Source organism: Protomyctophum bolini (assembly GCF_963924005.1).
Source record: "Protomyctophum bolini genome assembly, chromosome: 15".
NCBI lineage: Eukaryota > Metazoa > Chordata > Actinopteri > Myctophiformes > Myctophidae > Protomyctophum > Protomyctophum bolini.
Window position 1 is genome coordinate 5,307,959 of NC_137876.1, and position 22,973 is coordinate 5,330,931.

At 44.3% G+C, this 22,973-nt stretch overlaps 1 protein-coding gene across 1 annotated transcript in view; it reads left to right on the forward strand.

Moving 5' to 3' along the window:
* The window catches only part of kiaa1109 (KIAA1109), a 164,362-nt gene that overhangs the window by 113,830 nt on the left and 27,559 nt on the right, over nt 1-22,973 (forward strand). Inside the window, exons 65-72 of the mRNA XM_080784482.1 lie at nt 5,633-5,831; nt 6,827-6,886; nt 7,525-7,751; nt 14,037-14,167; nt 14,822-14,945; nt 16,059-16,171; nt 16,606-16,696; nt 18,623-18,682. Of these exons, the coding sequence (XP_080640608.1) occupies nt 5,633-5,831; nt 6,827-6,886; nt 7,525-7,751; nt 14,037-14,167; nt 14,822-14,945; nt 16,059-16,171; nt 16,606-16,696; nt 18,623-18,682 (1,005 nt within the window). The remainder of the gene's footprint in view (nt 1-5,632; nt 5,832-6,826; nt 6,887-7,524; nt 7,752-14,036; nt 14,168-14,821; nt 14,946-16,058; nt 16,172-16,605; nt 16,697-18,622; nt 18,683-22,973) is intronic.

A 22,973-nucleotide genomic window follows, 5' to 3' on the forward strand; every position in this document is an offset into this window, starting at 1 on the left:
AGTCACAGACACGCACAGCTCCCCTCTACAGTCACAGACACACACAGCTCCCCTCTACAGTCACAGACACGCACAGCTCCCCTCTACAGTCACAGACACGCACAGCTCCCCTCTACAGTCACAGACACGCACAGCTCCCCTCTACAGTCACAGACACACACAGCTCCCCTCTACAGTGCTCTACTACTGAAAGTGACTAATTTCTCTCCAAAAGCACTTGAATATGGTAGAATATGATTAAAACTCACATTTCACATCACACACACACCATAATTCACTAGCCCCCCTATTTATTTATTTTTAAACCCTTTTTTTCCCCTGAAAATCGATTTATTTATTTTAATAAATAGATTAATATCGTCAGGATTAATATCGATATACGATATATCGTTACATGCCTAGCTCTACCAGAGATTCTCAACCCGTTTAATTTCAAGGACCCCCCCCCCCCCCCCCCCCCCGGTTTGACATGCATTCGTCTACGGACCCCCATTGTAATGGCATTTCTATCTCTGGAACCCCCAATTTATATTGTAAAATCAATGTTAATTTAACTGTTTGGTCCCAATTTTTCACTCTCAGAGTTACAGACCTATAATAAGGGTCCATTTGGTTCCAAACTATCATTTAGCATGGGGACCCCCCCCGGGACTCCCTCAAGGACCCCTGGTGGGTCCCTGGACCCCACTTTGGGAACCACTGCTGTAGACCCATGGGACATCTAAACCCTTAACCCATTTTGGGGCGGGAACCCCTTTTAGTAGATCTACAAAGAATAGCAGATCTACAAGCTCATAGCGCGGCACCGAGTGCCGCGCTACGAGCTTGTAGGTGTGCTATTTTTTGGAAGAATCATGAAAAGTGACATGAAAGTGTTTGAGAACGACTGACATAGAAAAACATAGCTTTCTTTTCAAGAAAACTGTCAGATTTTAGAAGAACATTTTTTTGCAGAATCGTTCCCAGGTCAAAATGGGTTAAAGGATCCCTCGAGCCTATAGACTTTAATCCCTAACAAAATGGATTCAGCCGCAATAAGATTTTATTTAGGCTTTTTATTCCACGTATAATACTGTACGTGTCATGTATGCATAACAGCATATGAGCGCACATGTATGTACACATTCTGTTCTGCGTGTGTTCGTCATGTTGTCATTTCCTTCCATAAGGGTACACATGTACTGTACAAGCTGTTGTGTCACACTTATTTCAATAGAGAGGACACATGGCTGGTACGGAGGGCAACCGGACCTCTGAACTCGGACCCAAGAGAACTTTAGGCCAGCAAAAGCGTGCAGGAAAAGTAATCTAACCACTTATTCCCTCCCCCCCCCCCTCCCCTGTGTGTTGGGGTGACGGTAGTCTTTGCGTAGCCCTGTTGCCTTCCCACAATTTATTATTATTATTATTTTTTTTTTTAAATGCTTCCGTCATATACATGTAGAGCGTCGCAGTCCCGCCCGTGAAATGATTCCCCGTTCATTTTCCTCATAGACATTTCAAAAAAAGTATTTATTTAAAGACCTTTTTAGGCCCCGTCACAAAGCCAACTCGAGTCGTGACAAATCATGACAACAAACACCATTTTTTTTGCGGGCCGAACAAATAATTAGAAAGAAGAAGAAAACGGCTTACAGGTTACACAACACTTTTTTGTTGTTTTTCTTCTTTGTAATTATTTGTTTGGTCCAAAATATCGTGTTTGTTGTCATGATTTGTCACGACTCGAGTTGGGTTTGTATACGACGCTTATAAAGGTCTTTAAAAAATAAATAAGTTTTGGGGAAAAATGCATTGGGAATTATTTCCTTGCGTCATGCAAGACGCTCTATACAGTCTGGAGCACGGAAGTGTCCTAATATATAAATCAAAAATAATTGGAGCCTACAATAGCTTGCTCCTAATCGGAAATGGAAATTAAAAAAAAAATGCAAAGACTTGTTCAATTGTGTGTTTTCGTGAACACACGAAAACACACAATTGAACAAGTCTTTGCATTTTTGTATATATATATATATATATATATATATATATATACTGTATAGTATTCAGAGATTGTGGAATAGTCGCCTGGCTACGTGAGACTATAGGTTGACAGTGACGGTGTCCTGTGTGTTAAACCTTATTTACACTTCATCGCGCCACAGCGCCTCGCCTCGCTGAATAGAAGGCGTCTGCGAGCTTCTTGGCTTGTAGAGTCGGCTATTCTCTGCCGTTCTGAATAGAAGGCCCTGCGAGCTTCTTGGCTTGTAGAGTCGGCTATTCTCTGCCGTTCTGAATAGAAGGCGTCTGCGAGCTTCTTGGCTTGTAGAGTCGGCTATTCTCTGCCGTTCTCGGGCGGGGGGCGAGCGACGCCAGTGCGCCAATGAAGAGTAAATTAGGCTTCGGAGTGACGGTGTCTGAGTTGGACTGTGTATACTGTGTATCATCCACTGTCATTGGAGGGCAGGTCACAACACCTACTAAGCCGTTACATTCCCATAAAAAAGTAGATAAAAAAAAAAAAACTGGAATAACAACTGAACTGTGGGGTTGGTGTGGGGACTCTGGGGGTAATTAATTAATTCACGTATCACGGCTGTCCAGTGGAAACTGTTCTTGTCCAAAGCCTTTTTCAGGAAATGGAAGGAAAACTAAACTTGGCCTGTGTTCCAATGGATCCCTGCATGCAGGTATTATTATTTAGTCACAAGCCTTTGTTAATATTTTCCATTGGTTCAATAAAATGAAACCCACAGACACGCTTAACCCCCACTGTAAACCTGGGCTGTTTGTGTAGTGAATATATATATAAAAGAAATCTGCAAGTTCATCTGTCACATCAGGGTGTACTTTATTCAGTCCCTTTTTCAACTATACAACATTAACCCATTCTGAACGGGAACCCATTCTGGTGTTAGCATCATGTTATGCTTTACCTATTTGAAAATAGCAGATCTACAAGCTCATAGCGCGCCACCGAGTGGCGCGCTACGAGCTTGTAGGTCTGCTATTTTTGGAAAAATCGAAGAACGACTGACATTTTTTTAGAATCTGATCTCAGGTCAGAATGGGGTTAATCAGACCAGTGTGTGTCCAGTGGAAAACTCGTATGAATCTGATCTCAGGTCAGAATGGGTTAATTATGGACATACAAGGTTTCTGCCTGACAGCGACAACAATACATTATGAAGAGGTTGTTGTTATACCAGTTTTGCAAGTGTTCAGTTTTCACGGTGTGTGTGTGTGTTTGTGACGTGCCTTCAAAGTCAGAATGTTCAAATGTTCCACTCGAGATCCACCTGGGTTACGTTTACGAGACTGTATGTGGGGTCAACGTTACGTCGGGTCCACTTTGGGAGGTTTCTGATCCGGTTCCGTCTATGTGGGTTCTATAGAAACACACACAGGTACAGTATGGGGCGGACTCACTGCACGGGGTTGATTTGGAAATGAAGACCGGGCTTTCCACAGGTTCTGTGTAAAGCCTGGGGGATCAAGTGGGCCATATGACAGACTGTGTGTGTGTGTGTGTGTGTGTGTGTGTGTCTCTTAGAGTATATATATATGAATAGAGACGGCACACAGAGGAAACCCGGAGGCGAAATGGACATAGTGGCCGGATTTGGTATTGCAGCGTGTTTGGGGCAAATCCATCCCAGAATGCACTCTGTTCCTATACCTGGAAAGAGAAGTGAAATCGCCTCATGCAGCTTTAGAGCAACTTAATGCAAGTGGATGGGAGGAGAACTCGGGTGCCGTCTCTATTCATATGTACTCTATAGCAGGGTTCCCCAATTAGCGGCCCGCGGGCCGCAGCGCCCCCCTTTGGCCCCTGGAAGAATTTCCCTTTTTTTCCCTTTTTTTTTTTTTGTTTTTTTTGTGGGGGGTCCCAAATATAAATGGCATTAAATGGGGGTCAGTTAGTAGCCTATGCATGTCAAACTGGGCATCCTTTTCAAAAAGTGGTCTTGCCCTGAAAATGAATTTTCAGGGCAAGACGTCGACCTCGCGCGTGCAGACTCGGCCCCCAGCCTGGTACCCTATAGTCAAAATGTGGCCCTTGAGGAAAATGAATTGGGGAACCCTGCTCTAAGGTGTGTCTACACACAAAGCCTGGTAATTTGAGGTACAGTGTGTACAGTTGTGTACAGTAAATGACAGGCTAGGTGTCTGGCTATCTGTTTGAAGGGCAAACCTTTCATCCTACTTGGCTTCCAAACCCATATTATAGAGCTTGCTATAATAACACTTAGTTTATACTTGATTTTTAGTTTGCTAGATTTTGTTTTTGTTTTTCGTTAATGTTGTTAAGGGTTATGCAAATATAACGTATTGCAAGATATGTGTTGCCAAGAAAAAGAAAGGTGACAAAAATGGACTTTATAATAACCCATTGAAGACCTAACGGCTTCTAAATCGGTAGTTATCGCACTTTTTTACAAAGATGTCCAAGCTCCCAGCGTGGCACGAAGTGATGCGCTGACAGCTTGTTTTTTTGAATAGCCAACACACAAAATGCTGACCCGGTTTTAACCCATTTTGGGCCGGGAACCCCTTTTGGTGTTTTAAAGCATTATACAGTTATACTTTAGCTGTTTAAAAATAGCAGATCTACAAGCTCATAGCGCGCCACCGAGTGGCGCGCTACGAGCTTGTATAGGTCTGCTATTTTTGAAAAATCCTGAAAATGTTTATTCCAGAGTGAACATATTAACTCAAATCTTTGCTTCTGGGGAGGTCCCTGGAACAATTATATTTCCAGATGGGGGGGGGGGGGCGGCATCCAATTACATATAATATTTGGAAATATGAAATATGAAATATGGAGCACCACTGATACAGAAACATAAGGTTTTTTAAGTAGAAGTAGAAAACTGGAGATTTTCTTTTAAACTTCGACGTCAGGCCTAAATGGGTTAATAGATTGTAAAACGTTGTGTTATCTTATGAACAGGCATGTATAGTAGGCCTACAGTTTTTTTTTTTCCTTCCGATATTCCGATATTTATATTTTTATAGAACACTTTTGCCATATATCGGTACAACATCCAAAACCGCAGACAATATCCAGTCTAATATGATGATATGGATATAATATTGATATTGAATATTGTGCTCCCGATCCGATTCCAATCATTTGAAAATGATATGATCGGCACCCGTGATTGGATCCGTAGACAACCGCAGTATCGTAATTTGTCGCCGTCCAATCTTGGACCACCACATTTCATCTTCTTTTCCCCTCCCCTAAATTGTTACCCTGTTCCTATTGTATACTTAATCACATTACGGCGTTCAGTGCATAATTAGTCAAAATTGTAAATTTTTGTAGACGGGCTACACTTGAAAGTGGTTAAGTATGCTATTTTTTTTTTTGGAGTGCCGCAAGGCATTATGGTCCATGAATGGACACCCAAATTATCAACAGACATGTATTACAGCTCCAGTCCTTCTTAATTACGGGATCGTTTTCTCGCGACAAGAAGAGCCGACCTCCGAGCTTCACAACGCGTCGCTGACGGAACGCGTTGTGAAGCTTGGAGGTCGGCTGTTCTCGGTCGTGTTTTTTTTTGGGGGGGGGGGGGGGGGGGGGGGGCGCGTGAAATGAGGGGCTTGTAACTCCTCCTCTCTGTCCCTCGATAAAACGCAGGCCAATCACAGCATCGACTTTGACACGGGCTCGGCGCTGGTGCTGACCATCGAGAGCACGCTGATCACCGCCTGCTCGTCGGAGTCGCTGGTCAGCAAGGGACACTTCAAGAACTTCTGCATCCGCTTCGCCGAGGGCTTCGAGACCTCCTGGGACGACTGGAAGCCCGAGCTCCGCAGTGACATGGTCATGAACGCCTGTGAGTTCCGTAACGGCGTCTGTTCTCATGCCTCTCTATGCCACCTTCTTAACACCCCGAGTGGCATGAACGGAGGTCTATCCGTCCTATTAAATACTTCCGCTCAGCTCTCGGGTTAATCAGAGGACGGAACATTAATGATATCATAACCGAGCGCAGCGCTCCACCGGCTGGGAGCGCCTGTTGGGACGTCATCCAAAGTGACCCCCCTCATTATTGTGGATGAGATCGAAAATCTCAAAACGTGAATAACTCTTGATCTAAATCAATCCGTCCAGTTCTAACCAAAGATTACGTTATTGACGGCCCGTCGCGGTCCCGGTCGCATTAGAATTAATCATACCAACCGTTGTTGTCGATCGCCTCGGGGGTGTTTTGGCTACATCTAGCTACTTCAGCTACACCCAAGATGGCGCCTGGTAGTGGATCTGGGCCTATCGTAACTAAGTCAATCTAAGGTCTAATCAACCGCAGAATATCGCTTTTTTTGTATTTTGTCAGGTTTTAGGTAAACGTCACCCACCGTTAGCGGATGCAATTTTTATTTTATTCCCTGGATTATGGGGAATAAAACAAATCAGGCATGGCATCGATTGCAAAGGTAAGCCAATCTCGGTTTCTCGGGTGGCGGCTGGGAAACAGTTTTGACATCCTGCTTATAGCAGCTTTAAGCTTTTAATTGTGTGCGTTGTCTAGGTGTACAGTAGTTCCTGTCTAGGTGTACAGTAGTTCCTGTCTAGGTGTACAGTAGTTCCTGACCGTAGCTCTTATTCTAGGTGTACAGTAGTTCCTGTCTAGGTGTACAGTAGTTCCTGACCGTAGCTCTTATTCTAGGTGTACAGTAGTTCCTGTCTAGGTGTACAGTAGTTCCTGACCGTAGCTCTTATTCTAGGTGTACAGTAGTTCCTGACCGTAGCTCTTATTCTAGGTGTACAGTAGTTCCTGTCTAGGTGTACAGTAGTTCCTGACCGTAGCTCTTATTCTGTGTTTTCTAGGTGTCGTTCCTGACGGTACTTATGAAGTGTGTTCCAGAACTACGGGGCAGCCGTCTGCAGGCGAGTTCCTTCCTTCTCACAAACTCCAAGTGATGCTCTGTCTGTGCATTATCAATCATTATTATTATTATTATAATTGATGCTCTATGTCTGTGCATTATCAATCAATTGATGCTATATGTCTGTGCATTATCAATCAATTGATGCTATATGTCTGTGCATTATCAATCAATTGATGCTATATGTCTGTGCATTATCAATCAATTGATGCTATATGTCTGTGCATTATCAATCAATTGATGCTATATGTCTGTGCATTATCAATCGGGGACGTGCACAGCGTGTTAGTGAGGGGGGAAAAAGCAGTTCTCCTGAATGCTGCCTTCCGTCAAGGAAAGGAGTGGCATTTGACATTTCTTTCACCATCAGTAAATGCTGCAGAGTGAACATTTTAACTCAAATCTTTGCTTTGGTTCCTGGAACAACATATTTTCAGATGGGGGTCGGCGGCCAAATACAGATAATTCTGGGGGTCCTTGACGTGAAAATGATTGAGCACCGCTGACACAGAAACATAGGATTTTTTTAGAAAACGGTCATGATTTAGAAGACATTTAGTAGAATGGAGCTCAGGTCTATAAAATGGGTTAATGTGTTTTTTAACGTCCTTCTTGGTGTCTTCCTCTGGGGGGCGGCAGAGAGCAGCAGCGCGGGAACGTGGACCCTCAACGTCCTGTGGAAGATGTGCGGCATCGACGTCCACATGGACCCCAACATCGGCAAGCGCCTCAACGCCCTGGGAAACACGCTCACCTCGCTGACGGGCGAGGAGGACATCGACGACATCGCAGACCTCAACTCCGTCAACAACGCCGACCTCTCCGACGAGGACGAAGGGGGCAGCATGTCGCCCAACCTCCAAGCGGTCAGTCAACTGGGACGTTGGGTTTTGGGATGATATTATTATAATAGGACGATTTAACTATTAACGTTTTCTTAAACGGTTCCCTTTAAAGGAGAATTCCATGCTAGAAGGCTTTCTTACCTTTTATTTGTAGTTGTTACGTCCCCCCCACCCCAAGAGGTCCGGGTGTTATTTTGTGCAAATGTGCATTGTTGGCTATTTCCCCTCATAAAGCCCTCAATGGGGGTTGGGGTGTTTGTGCTAATTTGCTTATTTCCATCTAAATAAGTAGTAAAGTGTGCCGCTTGGGATACTATTTACATTAGGAAGAGAGCAGAGAGGATATATACGTATATAAAAAAATGATTTTTGAGCGATGGAAATACATGAATTAGCACAACACCCCAATGCCCCATTCAATGCAATTCAATTAATTGGAAGGGCTTATAAGTAAGCCTTATATTGTAAGGCTAACCCTCGACACAAAGTAGCTCATAACATGTATACAGTGGATTCTCATGAAACAAACACTTTGAGGATAGAAAGATAATAATGCAAGCTTTCCGTATACAGCTGCAATGTTAGTGAGTTTGACGTTGTTTACTACAATCACATAGGACTTTTCTGTTATATGAATGGACTGCCATTGGAAGTTACACCTAGGTAGTACCTTGCCATTAACTTATATGCTAAGATGGCAGCGGTCTGCATATGGAGAATAACATTGCGAATCGGGCTATATGCTTGTCATTGTCACTTGGAAGTAAAATAGCCACGCATGTCCATGTATGCCTTCATGAATTTATGTTTTAGGGGGATTATGTATTAGTGTGTTAGATATACAGTACATTTTGGAGTGGATACAGTACATGTGTCCACCATAGATGCATGTCTAGACTAGCGATGGAACAAACTGGTGTAAAGACGTGAGCGCGCCACATGCTCAGGTCAAAGTCACCATAGAATGATTAATGTGATGTGAGCGCGCCACATGCTCAGGTCAAAGTCACCATAGAATGATTAATGTGATGTGAGCGCGCCACATGCTCAGGTCAAAGTCACCATAGAATGATAAATGAGATGTGAGCGCGCCACATGCTCAGGTCAAAGTCACCATAGAATGATAAATGAGACGTGGGCGCGCCACATGCTCAGGTCAAAGTCACCATAGAATGATAAATGTGATGTGAGCGCGCCACATGCTCAGGTCAAAGTCACCATAGAATGATTAATGTGATGTGAGCGCGCCACATGCTCAGGTCAAAGTCACCATAGAATGATAAATGAGACGGGAGCGCGCCACATGCTCAGGTCAAAGTCACCATAGAATGATAAATGAGATGTGAGCGCGCCACATGCTCAGGTCAAAGTCACCATAGAATGATTAATGAGACGGGAGCGCGCCACATGCTCAGGTCAAAGTCACCATAGAATGATAAATGAGACGTGGGCGCGCCACATGCTCAGGTCAAAGTCCCCATAGAATGATTAATGAGATGTGAGCGCGCCACATGCTCAGGTCAAAGTCACCATAGAATGATAAATGAGATGTGAGCGCGCCACATGCTCAGGTCAAAGTCACCATAGAATGATAAATGAGATGTGAGCGCGCCACATGCTCAGGTCAAAGTCCCCATAGAATGATAAATGTGATGTGAGCGCGCCACATGCTCAGGTCAAAGTCCCCATAGAATGATAAATGTGATGTGAGCGCGCCACATGCTCAGGTCAAAGTCACCATAGAATGATAAATGTGATGTGAGCGCGCCACATGCTCAGGTCAAAGTCACCATAGAATGATAAATGAGATGTGAGCGCGCCACATGCTCGGGTCAAAGTCACCATAGAATGATAAATGAGATGTGAGCGCGCCACATGCTCAGGTCAAAGTCACCATAGAATGATAAATGAGATGTGAGCGCGCCACATGCTCAGGTCAAAGTCACCATAGAATGATAAATGAGATGTGAGCGCGCCACATGCTCAGGTCAAAGTCACCATAGAATGATAAATGAGATGTGAGCGCGCCACATGCTCAGGTCAAAGTCACCATAGAATGATTAATGAGATGTGAGCGCGCCACATGCTCAGGTCAAAGTCACCATAGAATGATAAATGAGACGGGAGCGCGCCACATGCTCAGGTCAAAGTCACCATAGAATGATTAATGAGACGTGGGCGCGCCACATGCTCAGGTCAAAGTCACCATAGAATGATTAATGAGATGTGAGCGCGCCACATGCTCAGGTCAAAGTCACCATAGAATGATAAATGAGATGTGAGCGCGCCACATGCTCAGGTCAAAGTCACCATAGAATGATTAATGAGATGTGAGCGCGCCACTTGCTCAGGTCAAAGTCACCATAGAATGATAAATGAGATGTGAGCGCGCCACATGCTCAGGTCAAAGTCACCATAGAATGATTAATGAGATGTGAGCGCGCCACATGCTCAGGTCAAAGTCACCATAGAATGATAAATGTGATGTGAGCGCGCCACATGCTCAGGTCAAAGTCACCATAGAATGATAAATGAGACGTGGGCGCGCCACATGCTCAGGTCAAAGTCACCATAGAATGATAAATGAGATGTGAGCGCGCCACATGCTCAGGTCAAAGTCACCATAGAATGATAAATGAGATGTGGGCGCGCCACATGCTCAGGTCAAAGTCACCATAGAATGATAAATGAGATGTGAGCGCGCCACATGCTCAGGTCAAAGTCACCATAGAATGATAAATGTGATGTGAGCGCGCCACATGCTCAGGTCAAAGTCACCATAGAATGATAAATGTGATGTGAGCGCGCCACATGCTCAGGTCAAAGTCACCATAGAATGATAAATGAGACGGGAGCGCGCCACATGCTCAGGTCAAAGTCACCATAGAATGATAAATGAGATGTGAGCGCGCCACATGCTCAGGTCAAAGTCACCATAGAATGATTAATGAGACGGGAGCGCGCCACATGCTCAGGTCAAAGTCACCATAGAATGATAAATGAGATGTGAGCGCGCCACATGCTCAGGTCAAAGTCACCATAGAATGATAAATGAGATGTGAGCGCGCCACATGCTCAGGTCAAAGTCACCATAGAATGATAAATGCCGGCAACTGCTGCGAACTCTCCCTCCCCCCCCCCCCGTTATTTTGTCCACACCACTTTGATGAAATGAGGGCCAGAGTCTACAAAATGTGTGGATTGAAGTTCTCAGTCGCCCCTAAGCCTACTGTATGTAGATAGGCTATTTCTGCTTAAGATTAGAGCATTTGAAAGTAGCTGACTTGCATTTCTTTTTTTTTACCCAGGGAGGTAGCTGAGCACAGGTGCTCATTTTCAGCAACGCCCTGCACATAGAAACACACAGACAGACACACACACGCACGCACACACACACACATTAAAACCTGGGAGCTGACCAGTACAACCACAGTCTTATACTGTTGGCCACTAAGCAGCTCCACTGGAGCAGTTGGCGGTTCAGTGCCTTGCTCAAGGGCACTTCAGCGGTGTTGGGTGAGTGATGAAGATCACTTCCCCACCCAGAGTTGTCCTGCCCGTCCGGGGAATCGAACCGGCAACCTTTGGACTACAAGGGCGCTCCTCTAACCCTTAGGCCACCGCTGCCCCTGAAATAATGTTCAGAAGCATCCTCCATAAATGTAATTGGTACAGTCCACCCGACCTTTTTTTTAGTTGGTCTCCAAGGCCACCATACTCTTGGCTTTTCTTTCATCCGCGGTCCCGGTCACTTCCTAGTCCTACCGCTGTTAATCTAGGGCGCTCTCCGTGGTTTTGACCACTAGCTCTTTCATTTCTGACTTCTCACCTGCCTCTCGTTTAAAAAATATGAACGCGAGAGATGAACGAGCGATATTATGGAAACGAGAGCAAGGTAAGCAAGCAAAAATATGTCTCCGTTTATCTTTCAGGAACAGAAACGGGGGGGGGGGGTCTTCCCGGCACCCCCGAGGTTCTATTTTGAAGGAATCCCGGCGCTGATTGTCTTAATATTTAGTTACAGTTCAGTGCAGAACAGCAGGGACAATAATACAGAAGATTGTACACATTTTTGTTTAGGAAACTGTATATTATTCTTTCTCACTGTTTCACAGATCACACACATTAGGGACTAATATGGCGGCTATACCAAATTGTTTTCAGTTTTTAGAGATCTCTTACATTCTTTTTGCTTTTGATCCACTGCATAATGCACCGGGTTGGGACCGGTTGGAACCGGTCTGTTTGCAGTGCTCCGAGCCGGGCCAGTTCAGCCCGCGGCTGACCTTCAGGAGGCGTCTGGTAAACCACCTCCTGGGCCTGAGCCCCGCCGCCCCCGACAGGCCGCGGAGCGTCTCGTGCGCCCCCTCTGAAGACTACCTCAGACATGCCTCTCCCAGCAGCCCGCAGGCAGCCCGCCGCACGGGCGGCGGCGGCGGCCGGGCTCCGAGACCCCTCTCCTGGGCATGCGTATGTAGTTGCCCCCCCCCCCCCCAACTCCCCTACACCCCCCCCACCCCACTGAGCAATTTTAGAATAGCCGACTATTGCTCAGTGGGACCCCCAATAACTCATATGGCTCTTTTTTTCCACTACAAAGGGGGGGTAACCTTAGAACCCGAAAAAACGGCTATTTCCGCTATTCTAGGCCCATTTAGACCCGAGGATGATAATACAAATGCCTTCTAAATCGTTTCCTGAAAACCCCATGTTTCTGTGTCAGTGGTTCTCAAACAGTTTCATGTCAACTGACCCCCAAGTTTATATGTATTTGGCCGCCGACCCCCCCCCCCCCCCCCCCCCCCCGCCATCTGAAAATAAGTTGTTCCAGGGACCCTCCCAGAAGCAAGGATTTGAGTTAAAAACGTTCGCTCGGAAAGAATATGTATTCAAAGAATTTTCAAAAATAGCAGACCTACAAGCTCGTAGCGCGGCACTCGGTGCCGCGCTATGAGCTTGTAGATCTGCTATTTTTCAATAGCTAAAGTAGAACATAATGCTTAAAACACCAAAAGGGGTTCCCGTACAGAATGGGCTAGTATAATTTGTCAGTCCTCCTGTTCTTCCAGAACTCGGGGGTTAGTACTTGTCAAAATGAGTTTTTCTGAGAACCTTCTGTTGAAACTTGAGCATGGGAAAACAAAATGCCGAACCCGTGGAATACATTTCACAGCACGTTTGGCCTAAGTCTTGTAGTGGAGGTATAAAAAAAAAAGAGCCATTTGATTATCCTGCTAGCTATAGCTGGGGACCACAGAATCACTTTCCAGGGTGCACTCCTGTCCCTCTTGACAGCGGGAAGGCCGTGGACTCCACGATGCTGAGCGACCGCCGTTTCATTTTCAAATTGATTGCTGCCCACAGCGAGGTGGTCGATGGTGTCAAAGGCTGATTTATGCTTAGTTGTGTTGCTAGTGCTGTGGCGCCGAAAATAGTCAATCTGTCCCGCTGCGAAGCATCCATTCCGGCACGCAAGTAAGCATAAAAGCACCTCTTTTTTTTTGTGTGTGATTTTTAACTCTTGTTAGGGGGGGTGGCTGAAAATGATATAGCTTTCAGGAGCAAACTTGAGTTCCTCTTTCATTTATAATCACTGTGCAAAATGCGAATCATCGTTCACTTCGAGAAGGTCTCGACTTGCACAAGTATGTGAACTTGTTTTTGTGGTGGTGGTGGAGGTGGTGGTTTTGTTATTCATTTAAATAGTTCTCTTCTTGAAAGAATTTGAAAGAGTGTGTGAAAAGGTTTGTGCCTGGTTTGTGGGTCAGATGCCGTTATAAACCTGATTTTGTGTTTTTTAAATTGCGTCTGGTGCAACAATCATGAAAAAAAAGGAGATGATCATTAAGCTCGAAAGTGGAAGTGTTGGTTGATTTTATCTCCGTGGTTCTCAAACTGGGGTCCTGCAAGGGACCCTCAAGGCTTCCTCCAGGGGGTTCCAAATGGACCCTCACGGGCCTGTAACTCTTGAGAGCGTACAAATGGAACCCAATGTACCCCCGGATTCAGGGACGAATAGTTTTCATAATCCTCATCGGGGCCCGTGCCTGGTTTAGCCAGGGGAGGGCGGTGTTGGACAGTGTCTTGACTGTCTTCAGTGCGGTTGGGTGCAATTCCCCCGAAAATCCTCATGGGGGCCCTGGCCCTCCGGCCCCCACAGACTCTTCGTCACTGCCCGGGTTCCATTGTGTACGCTCTCAGAGTTATGGAAAGTCTTTGAAATTAAAAAAGATAAAGTTTGAGAATCACTGTCCTAGATAGTTTTGGAGGTGGTTTTCAGCTGTGGGTGGTCTTCCGTGTTTCCAGGAGAGCGTGGACCCCCGGCGCCAGCTGGCCGCGGGGACCCAGGCGGTGGACGCGCGCGGCAGGAAGTTCACCAAGAGGCTGGTGGACATCCGGGAGCTCAACGAGCAGGCCAAGGTCATCGATGACCTCAAGTATGACCTTTGACCTTTTTCACTCACCGGGATTGTCTTTGTTCAATGTTCAGGTGGCTTGTTTGTTTGCGCAGGCAATTGCTTTTCCTGCACTGGGCGGAAAGCTATAATGATAGCTTTATTGGTATTAGTTTCTCGTAAAAAAAGAGTAGTTAGTTAGTTAGTTACTTTATTGACACAAATGTATAAAACATTGGGTCCAAACAATAATAAAAAACCCATGAATCAAAAACTTTAAAAGGTGCAACACATATATACAAATATACAATACACAATACAGAATCCCTACATACTGTACATGCATACACGGGACATAAGGACGCCGTGCGCTGAAAGTCTAAATCAAATCAGCAACTGCCTATAATCAATTTGTCAGTACGTGTTCCTACAGTTGAAATGTTAAACGGTGGCTTTACTGTGTATATATAGCGCCTTTTATCCAAGATGCATTATTTACATTCATACATCGACGGCGGCGGAAACCATGCAAGGCACCACCAACCTGCACGTCTGGAGCAGTTATAGGCCAGTCTATCTAAAAAAGAAAATATCGGCCATAGCCATTTGCCCAAATGTGATGACCTCATCACTTCTTTACACTGCCCCCTCTCTCTCTCTCTCTCTCTCCCCTCCCCCCCCCCCCCCCCCCCTCAGGAAGCTGGGTGCGAGTGAGGGCACCATAAACCAGGAGATCCAGCGCTACCAGCAGCTGGAGTCTGTGGCCGTCAACGACATCAGGAGGGACGTCAGGAAGAAGCTCCGGCGCTCCAGCATGAGGGTGAGACCGCGGTCTGGGGGGGGGGGGGGGGGGGGGGCAGTACGTTGTTCAGACTAGTCATTGGTCCGACAGACAAACGACTACCCACCTCCTCCCCTAACCTAACCTAACCATAACCACAAGCACGGGAGCAGACGCTAGTCCAACATGCGGATGCATGTCGGACTAATGCTGCGTCGGAATTACATGAGGAACCCTGTGTGTGTGTGTGTGTGTGTGTGTGTGTGTGTGTGTGTGTGTGTGTGTGTGTGTGTGTGTGTGTGTATGTATGTATGTATGTATATATATATATATATATATATATATATATATATATATATATATATACACACACACACAAGTACCATTGCTGTCATGGCCGTGCCTCTGTTGTAGAGCTACATGATTCATTTAAAACATTTTTATTTATTGTGCATTGCTGCACATGCATAGCCAAAAATGCATTCGTAATATTAGGCCTGTCTATCCTTTCAGTTTCATTTTAAAGAGAGAGTGATGCACGCATGCACACACACACACACACGCGCGCACGCACAATTATTCTCTTTTTGTTATTACCGTATTGTGCCGAATATAAGACCACGCTGATTATAAGACAACCTCCATTTTGCAACACTCATTTGTGGATAAACAACATTGAATGTCAAATAGTCTAGTTGTCCCCGATTATAATGACCCCGTTTTTTGGGGGGGATTTTTTAGTAGCCTTTTATCACAGCACAACAGGGTACTATTTTTAAATCAAACTTTCCAATATTTTATTTGTTTAGGTCTCAGGCCTCATCAGGTCTTAACCCATTCTGAACGGGAACCCATTTTGGTGTTAGCATCATGTTATGCTTTAGCTATTGAAAAATAGCAGATCTACAAGCTCATAGCGCGCCACCGAGTGGCGCGCTACGAGCTTGTAGCTCTGCTATTTTTGAAAAATCGAAAGAACGACTGACATTTTTTAGAATCTGATCTCGGGTCAGAGAATGGGTTAATCAGACCAGTAGTGTGTCCAGTGGAAACCTCGTATGAATCTGATCTCAGGTCAGAATGGGTTAATGTGATGAACATATTCTGAAAGTGTCCGCCGGCCACTCATTGCTCTGTTTGCTGTTTCTTTAGGCGGCCTCACTCAAGGACAAGTGGGGTCTGGGTTACAAACCCAGCTATAACCGCTCCAAGAGCATCTCCACCGCCGCAGGGCGCCCCCCTGTCAAGAGACTGGATCGACAGAGGTACGTTTCAATCAATCAATCAATCAGATGGCAGTGGCAGCGGTGGCCGAACGGATTGCGGAGCGGTCTTGAAATACCGGAAGGTCGCCAGTTCGAATCAGCGGTCCGACACGTTAAAATTACCACTGTTGAAGTGCCCTTATTGGACAAGGCATTGAACCACTACCATGAAATGTTCTATGAAATAAGCAGGGCCTGGCTGTATAAACAAGTATCTGATGCTTAGTCCAGTTACCCTGGGTAAACTTGATTTACCAGAAAGCATTTCTTCTTCTTCTCATGTCATTGTCACCTACAACAATATACACTGGGCAAAGTGGGCATACAGGGGAGCAAAACACCGTTCTCCACAACGCATGATGCTTCACCTTTTTAAAACAATAGCCAATAGAAAGAATCACACCCGTGTGAACTCATTGGTGATTGGTTGTCAGTTCCAGACTAGGGGACGTGGATGACTTGGCAGATATCCGTGTGGACGCGGCCTCCCCCGGTCCCAGAGTCACCTTCAACATCCAGGACACGGTAATTCACTCTACACGTCGTGCACGCACACAGACACACGCTCACACACGCACTCGTGCTCACACGCGCCGAGCGTGCACACTCACACTCACACGCTCACACTAAAGAGTCTCAGTGCCATAATGTGTTCTCTAGATTTCAACAATGTACGCCATGCGTTATTCATGATTAACCACTCCAACCCTATTTAAAAGAAATGTTCGTACCTATTCTGATTATTCAAATGTATTATTATTATTATTATTATTATTAGGCCTGAGGCCACAGTATGTTCTGTTAACCCATTTGGTACTGAGGCCGATTAAAAAAAAAAAGTCTTCTAAATCCTAAAGTTATTTAATATTATTTCATGTCAAGGAGCCCCAGAATTATCTGTATTTGACCCCCATCTGAGAATATGTTGTTCCAGAGGAGGACCTCCCAGAAGCAAATTGATTTGAGTTAAAAACGTTCACTGTGACCGAATATATATTCAAAGATTTGCGCCACATTGTCACGACTTTTCCCCCCCCCCAAAAAATAGCAGATCTATACATGCCTCGTAGCTATGAGTAGATCTGCTATTTATCAATAAGCCAACGTTCCTGAATGGGGTTAAAAGTGACACTGTTGTTGAACGCCATACACTCCTCCTCCATGCCATTGTCACTGTCATTACTTCATCACATTACTGTACGTCATGCTGTACTTGAGCTGTGTGTGTGAGACTTCAGTGGCTTGCTCAAAGCCACCTGGATGGCGGTGGATTCTTCTCGGCGACATTTGGGACGGCCCCAAATAAATGCTGAATGGTTGGACCTAGAGAGCTTTCCTGGGGTCAACTCAGAGGCCCCGGTTTGTCCCAGGTTCATATCTGTCCATATAATTCTGCATTATGTAAAACATGTCAAATTGCAGAAAGATGGTACAGACAGATGATTGTAAACAGACCAGTGGTTCTCAAATTGGGGTTCAGGGACCCGCACTGTTCCTCGACGGTGTTCCAATTGGACTCTAGGGGTGCTCCGATCCCCTTTTAGTTCTGTTTTTACCATCGCCCGATACAGATCGGTGGAAGTAGAACATTTTCATATATATCCAAAAGTATTATGTCAAAACCCACGTCTAAACTGTCCCTGTGTGTGTGTAGGAATGGGGAGAATGTTTAGCCTGATCTACAAGCTGGCCCGTTGTGAGCTTATGTAGATCTACGTTTTTAGGAAGGGACACTGGTGTACAGCAAAGTATAATTTAAGCTTTATTTAAAGCCCTATTTAAAGTTAAAACCGATTTGGCCTACAATGATAAATGCAGTCAAATAGGATTGCTCTTGTCCTCGGCTGTAGTATACATCTACAAATGATGTATTATTTTAGTTTTAACCTGAATACATTATGTGACCAGATTTGACTAAGGGACTGCCATCGCGCAAATTATTGCTTTTCACCAGAGGAGAAAAGCTTTTTCACCAAAATGAGTTAATAGCACAGGCAGACTCTTCACATACTAGAGCATGTCTGAAATAAGTGTCGGAGCTGAAATCGACATGTAAATATGAAATAAATGCTTAAACATGTAGCTATAGGTGTAATGTTAGAGACCACAGAAGTTAACCTTTCAAGCCTGTTTTCTCAACTCGCTGTTTTCTGCAAGACATTTACTCTATAAGACATATCTCCAAAACTGGTGGGTCAAACTGAACAACCAATATGTCAATTTGAAGCTATGATTCCCTGCTTTCACACGACATAAAATTAAAAAAAAATCCAATGGCAGTCTCTCAGTCAAATTTGGTCACATATTATGTACTGTAGGTTTTTTTCTGTTTAGGCCATACCAGAAGAGCATTGCGTCTTCCCTATTATGAACAGAATTGTTATTTATTCATTTAATTTATGTTTTTGCATGAGTCCCTTTTTGTTGATGTGTGTTTGTGTTCAACTGAAGATGAATAACCAAGGTTTGGAGCCCACCCTTCCACCCGTCATTCCGGGAGAGGTTTTCAAGGTACATCGATAAGGAGGGAAAAAAAGGGAGAAAAAAAAACTACAGATTAATCGAATGGGGGAAAATGGCCTAATAACACACAAAACACATCAAGATTCTACTTTCCTGCTCTCTTCTTCTTCCTGCTGTTATTAATGTGGTTGGCGCTGATTTGAAACGTGCGACTGAAGTCAAACCAGGATGGCGAAGAACTTTAACGTCACTGAATTTATTTACCTCATAGTCTCTCTCTAACATCCACATGCAAGTGTATTATATATATATATATATATATATATATATATATATATATATATATATATATTGAACAGGAATCTGACATTATGTTCTACCAATATTCTACCTAAGTTTGTACATCAAATTCATAATGATGATTAGATAATCAAGAAAATATACAATTCATGCAAGCAGGCATTAATTATCAGAATAAATGCAAATAATCATAAATATAAAATGGCTCTAAAGGTCCCTGCACACAGAACGCGTTTTTGTTCCGGAGTTTTAGCTGCGTTTCTCCATCGGATTTCCTGAAAAACGCGTTCCAGTGTGCAACCACCTTAACACTAATACAAAAATCAGGCTCATCTGCTGCAGGTGCGTCTGCATGGTGTCTATACCACAGGTTCCTTTCAGGCTACTATCACATGAACAAAACCCAAAAGAAAACGTTGCATTGCTACGTAATGAGAACTTGTAGAATTGCTATATTTTGCTAGGTGTGTGTGTGTGCCAGTCTGGTATGGCATTAATTGATGAGAAAAACAAACAAGTTAAATTAAGAAGGTACAAGATTTCTGCCCGACAGCAACGATATCAATGCTGTAGCGGTACATAATATATTTACATTTAAACTCAGTGACTTATTTCCCATCCTGGTTGTGAGAGTGCACACATTTCTACTTGGGCTTTGCTTCGGTCTCCTCCATGGGCCTGGGTCTCTGCAGCGCTGCATGGTCAGCCCTTGACCAAATGAACTGGTCTAGTCTGCCTTTCTCTCTCGTGTCACAGTAGGAGGACGTCGTACCCTAAAGGGTCTCATCCGGAATGGATCTAAAATGGTCGCTGTACTACCTCGAAATACACGTTGCTGTCGGAAAAGCCCCTCTTATGTCCATATTTGAACCGTTTGTGTTTCCTGGATGCCCTACTTGACTCAAACGTAGAAGAGCGACGTGTTTTGAGCTTGTCGTTCTAAGTATACTTTTATTGCTTTTGAATTTGAACCCTGAAAAGTAAACAGTTCTGGAAATATGAGGATTCCACCCGACAGCAAACCATTGTAACACCAGATTGACTTTGTATGGATTTGAAGCCAAGGCTGCTTCGAATACTTTATTTGTTTATTTGGACGGGACAATGCATATTGATGGACGTCACAAGGACGTAAATACACCGGATAAACAGTCAAACAGTGGAATACATTTACATGACATTACATTAAGGGAACACAGCATAAAAAGGAAATACACCTAAAATAATCATACAGTAAATGGTTGCAGCTTTGGTTTTCAAACAAGATTGTATTTAAAAGAGGGAAATGTAGCACAATCCCTTATACGCAGAGGAAGGCCATTCCATGCTACACAACCCTGTACTGAGTGGACATTTTGGCCCAATGTTGTTTGCCGGTGCGGCACTTCGCAGTCTCCTCGAGTACTGGTGCTTTGCCTTGTCAATTTGAAACTAAAGACACACAGGATGATTTCCATGACCCCCGCCCACCCACTTTGATAACGGATAGAATTATTGGTTGAAATTGGTTATTTAAAGATGGAACATTGTCATCGTACAGTCGTTTTTTAATTTAGTTAAATACCTGCCTGTTATCAATTGATCATTCATTGTAGTCACGTGTCAAATATGTTGTCACAATGCATTTTACACATAGAGCCGGTTAAGACCACGTTCTTACAGAGACACAATAGTCGTGCTTCGGGACAATGGCAAAAACAAACTTCTGTTTTAACGGATTCAGGCTCTCTGTGCTCTGTGTTGGGTTGGGGGGAGAGAGAGAGAGAGAGATAGTGTGAGAGAGACGTTGATATATCTGGTCTCTACATAGTTGCTACGTACATGCAGTTAGACACTCAGTTTGAGAGCTATTGTCGCGGGTGTTCCAACAGAACTCGAGCATGGACAGAAAATGAGTGTTATTAAGCTCTATGGGACGTTTAATTACGAGTGTACATTTTAGAGCTTGTGGTGGACCTTTGCTACGACATGCTCTGGCCAAAATTCCGACTGCTCACGGTACTGCAACATCCTGAACGTCAACTTAACTGTGAGCGTGTACACAGTGCCATCTCAGAGTTAAATTGACGTAGAATGACACAGAAATGGGGTAGCTTTCTTCTTCTTCCTATCATTCATCGCTCATCTCACGTTGTGGCATTAATCTTCTCTTCACGTCTCCTTTGAGCCTGATTTCATATACTTTGTCGCGTAGCGGGGCCGAGAACAGGAGATTTACAAGATCGCAGCGCCTTTTGCGAGCTTCTAGGTCTGCTGTTCTTGTCGTTAATTCCCGCGCGTTGACGAGCATATACATTTGGCTTTTACAGACAGGACCATGTGCATGTTCGCTGTTCTTCTTTTACAGACAGGACCATGTGCATGTTCGCTGTTCTTCTTTTACAGACCGGACCATGTGCATGTTCGCTGTTCTTCTTTTACAGACAGGACCATGTGCATGTTCGCTGTTCTTCTTTTACAGACAGGACCATGTGCATGTTCGCTGTTCTTCTTTTACAGACAGGACCATGTGCATGTTCGCTGTTCTTCTTTTACAGACAGGACCATGTGCATGTTCGCTGTTCTTCTTTTACAGACAGGACCATGTGCATGTTCGCTGTTCTTTTACAGACAGGACCATGTGCATGTTCGCTGTTCTTCTTTTACAGACAGGACCATGTGCATGTTCGCTGTTCTTCTTTTACAGACAGGACCATGTGCATGTTCGCTGTTCTTTTACAGACAGGACCATGTGCATGTTCGCTGTTCTTTTACAGACAGGACCATGTGCATGTTCGCTGTTCTTCTTTTACAGACAGGACCATGTGCATGTTCGCTGTTCTTCTTTTACAGACAGGACCATGTGCATGTTCGCTGTTCTTCTTTTACAGACAGGACCATGTGCATGTTCGCTGTTCTTCTTTTACAGACAGGACCATGTGCATGTTCGCTGTTCTTCTTTTACAGACAGGACCATGTGCATGTTCGCTGTTCTTTTACAGACAGGACCATGTGCATGTTCGCTGTTCTTCTTTTACAGACAGGACCATGTGCATGTTCGCTGTTCTTCTTTTACAGACAGGACCATGTGCATGTTCGCTGTTCTTCTTTTACAGACAGGACCATGTGCATGTTCGCTGTTCTTTTACAGACAGGACCATGTGCATGTTCGCTGTTCTTTTACAGACAGGACCATGTGCATGTTCGCTGTTCTTCTTTTACAGACAGGACCATGTGCATGTTCGCTGTTCTTTTACAGACAGGACCATGTGCATGTTCGCTGTTCTTCTCACAACTATTCCAAGCTAATAGTGTTCTGTGTTTAATATGCATCGGCTACTACAGTATAGTTCCAGCACTGCAATGTGAGCACACAATTCATCCCAGCTGTGCAGCTGAGATGCACAGCTGGATGCTTAACCCATTCTGACCTGAGATCAGATTCATACGAGGTTTCCACTGGACACACACACTGGTCTGATTAACCCATTCTGACCTGAGATCAGATTCTAAAAATGTCAGTCGCTCTTCGATTTTTCAAAAATAGCAGACCTACAAGCTCGTAGCGCGCCACTCGGTGGCGCGCTATGAGCTTGTAGATCTGCTATTTTTCAATAGCTAAAGCATAACATGATGCTAACACCGAAATGGGTTCCCGTTCAGAATGGGTTAAAACACTAAGCTTGGATGCTTAGTGGATCATCCAATCCACTAAGCAACTCAAAGCAATGGTGAATATACCAGCCATTTGCCAGTTTAGCAAATGTTTTGGAGTCGCTTACCCACGCGTTTAGCTGTGTTGCTCATTCCACGAACGCCAGGTCCTTACAAGCTATACCTCGTTGTAAAGGTAACTCAAATCAACGATTAAAATGATATAAAATACGATATGAATACAGTATTATTATAGTGGAGATATAAAATACAATATGCTTACAGTATTATTATAGTGGAGATATAAAATACAATATGCATACAGTATTATTATTATTATAGTAGAGAAATGATGGACATTTCCACACTTTTGTTATGAGTTATATGAAACGGCATATATACCATT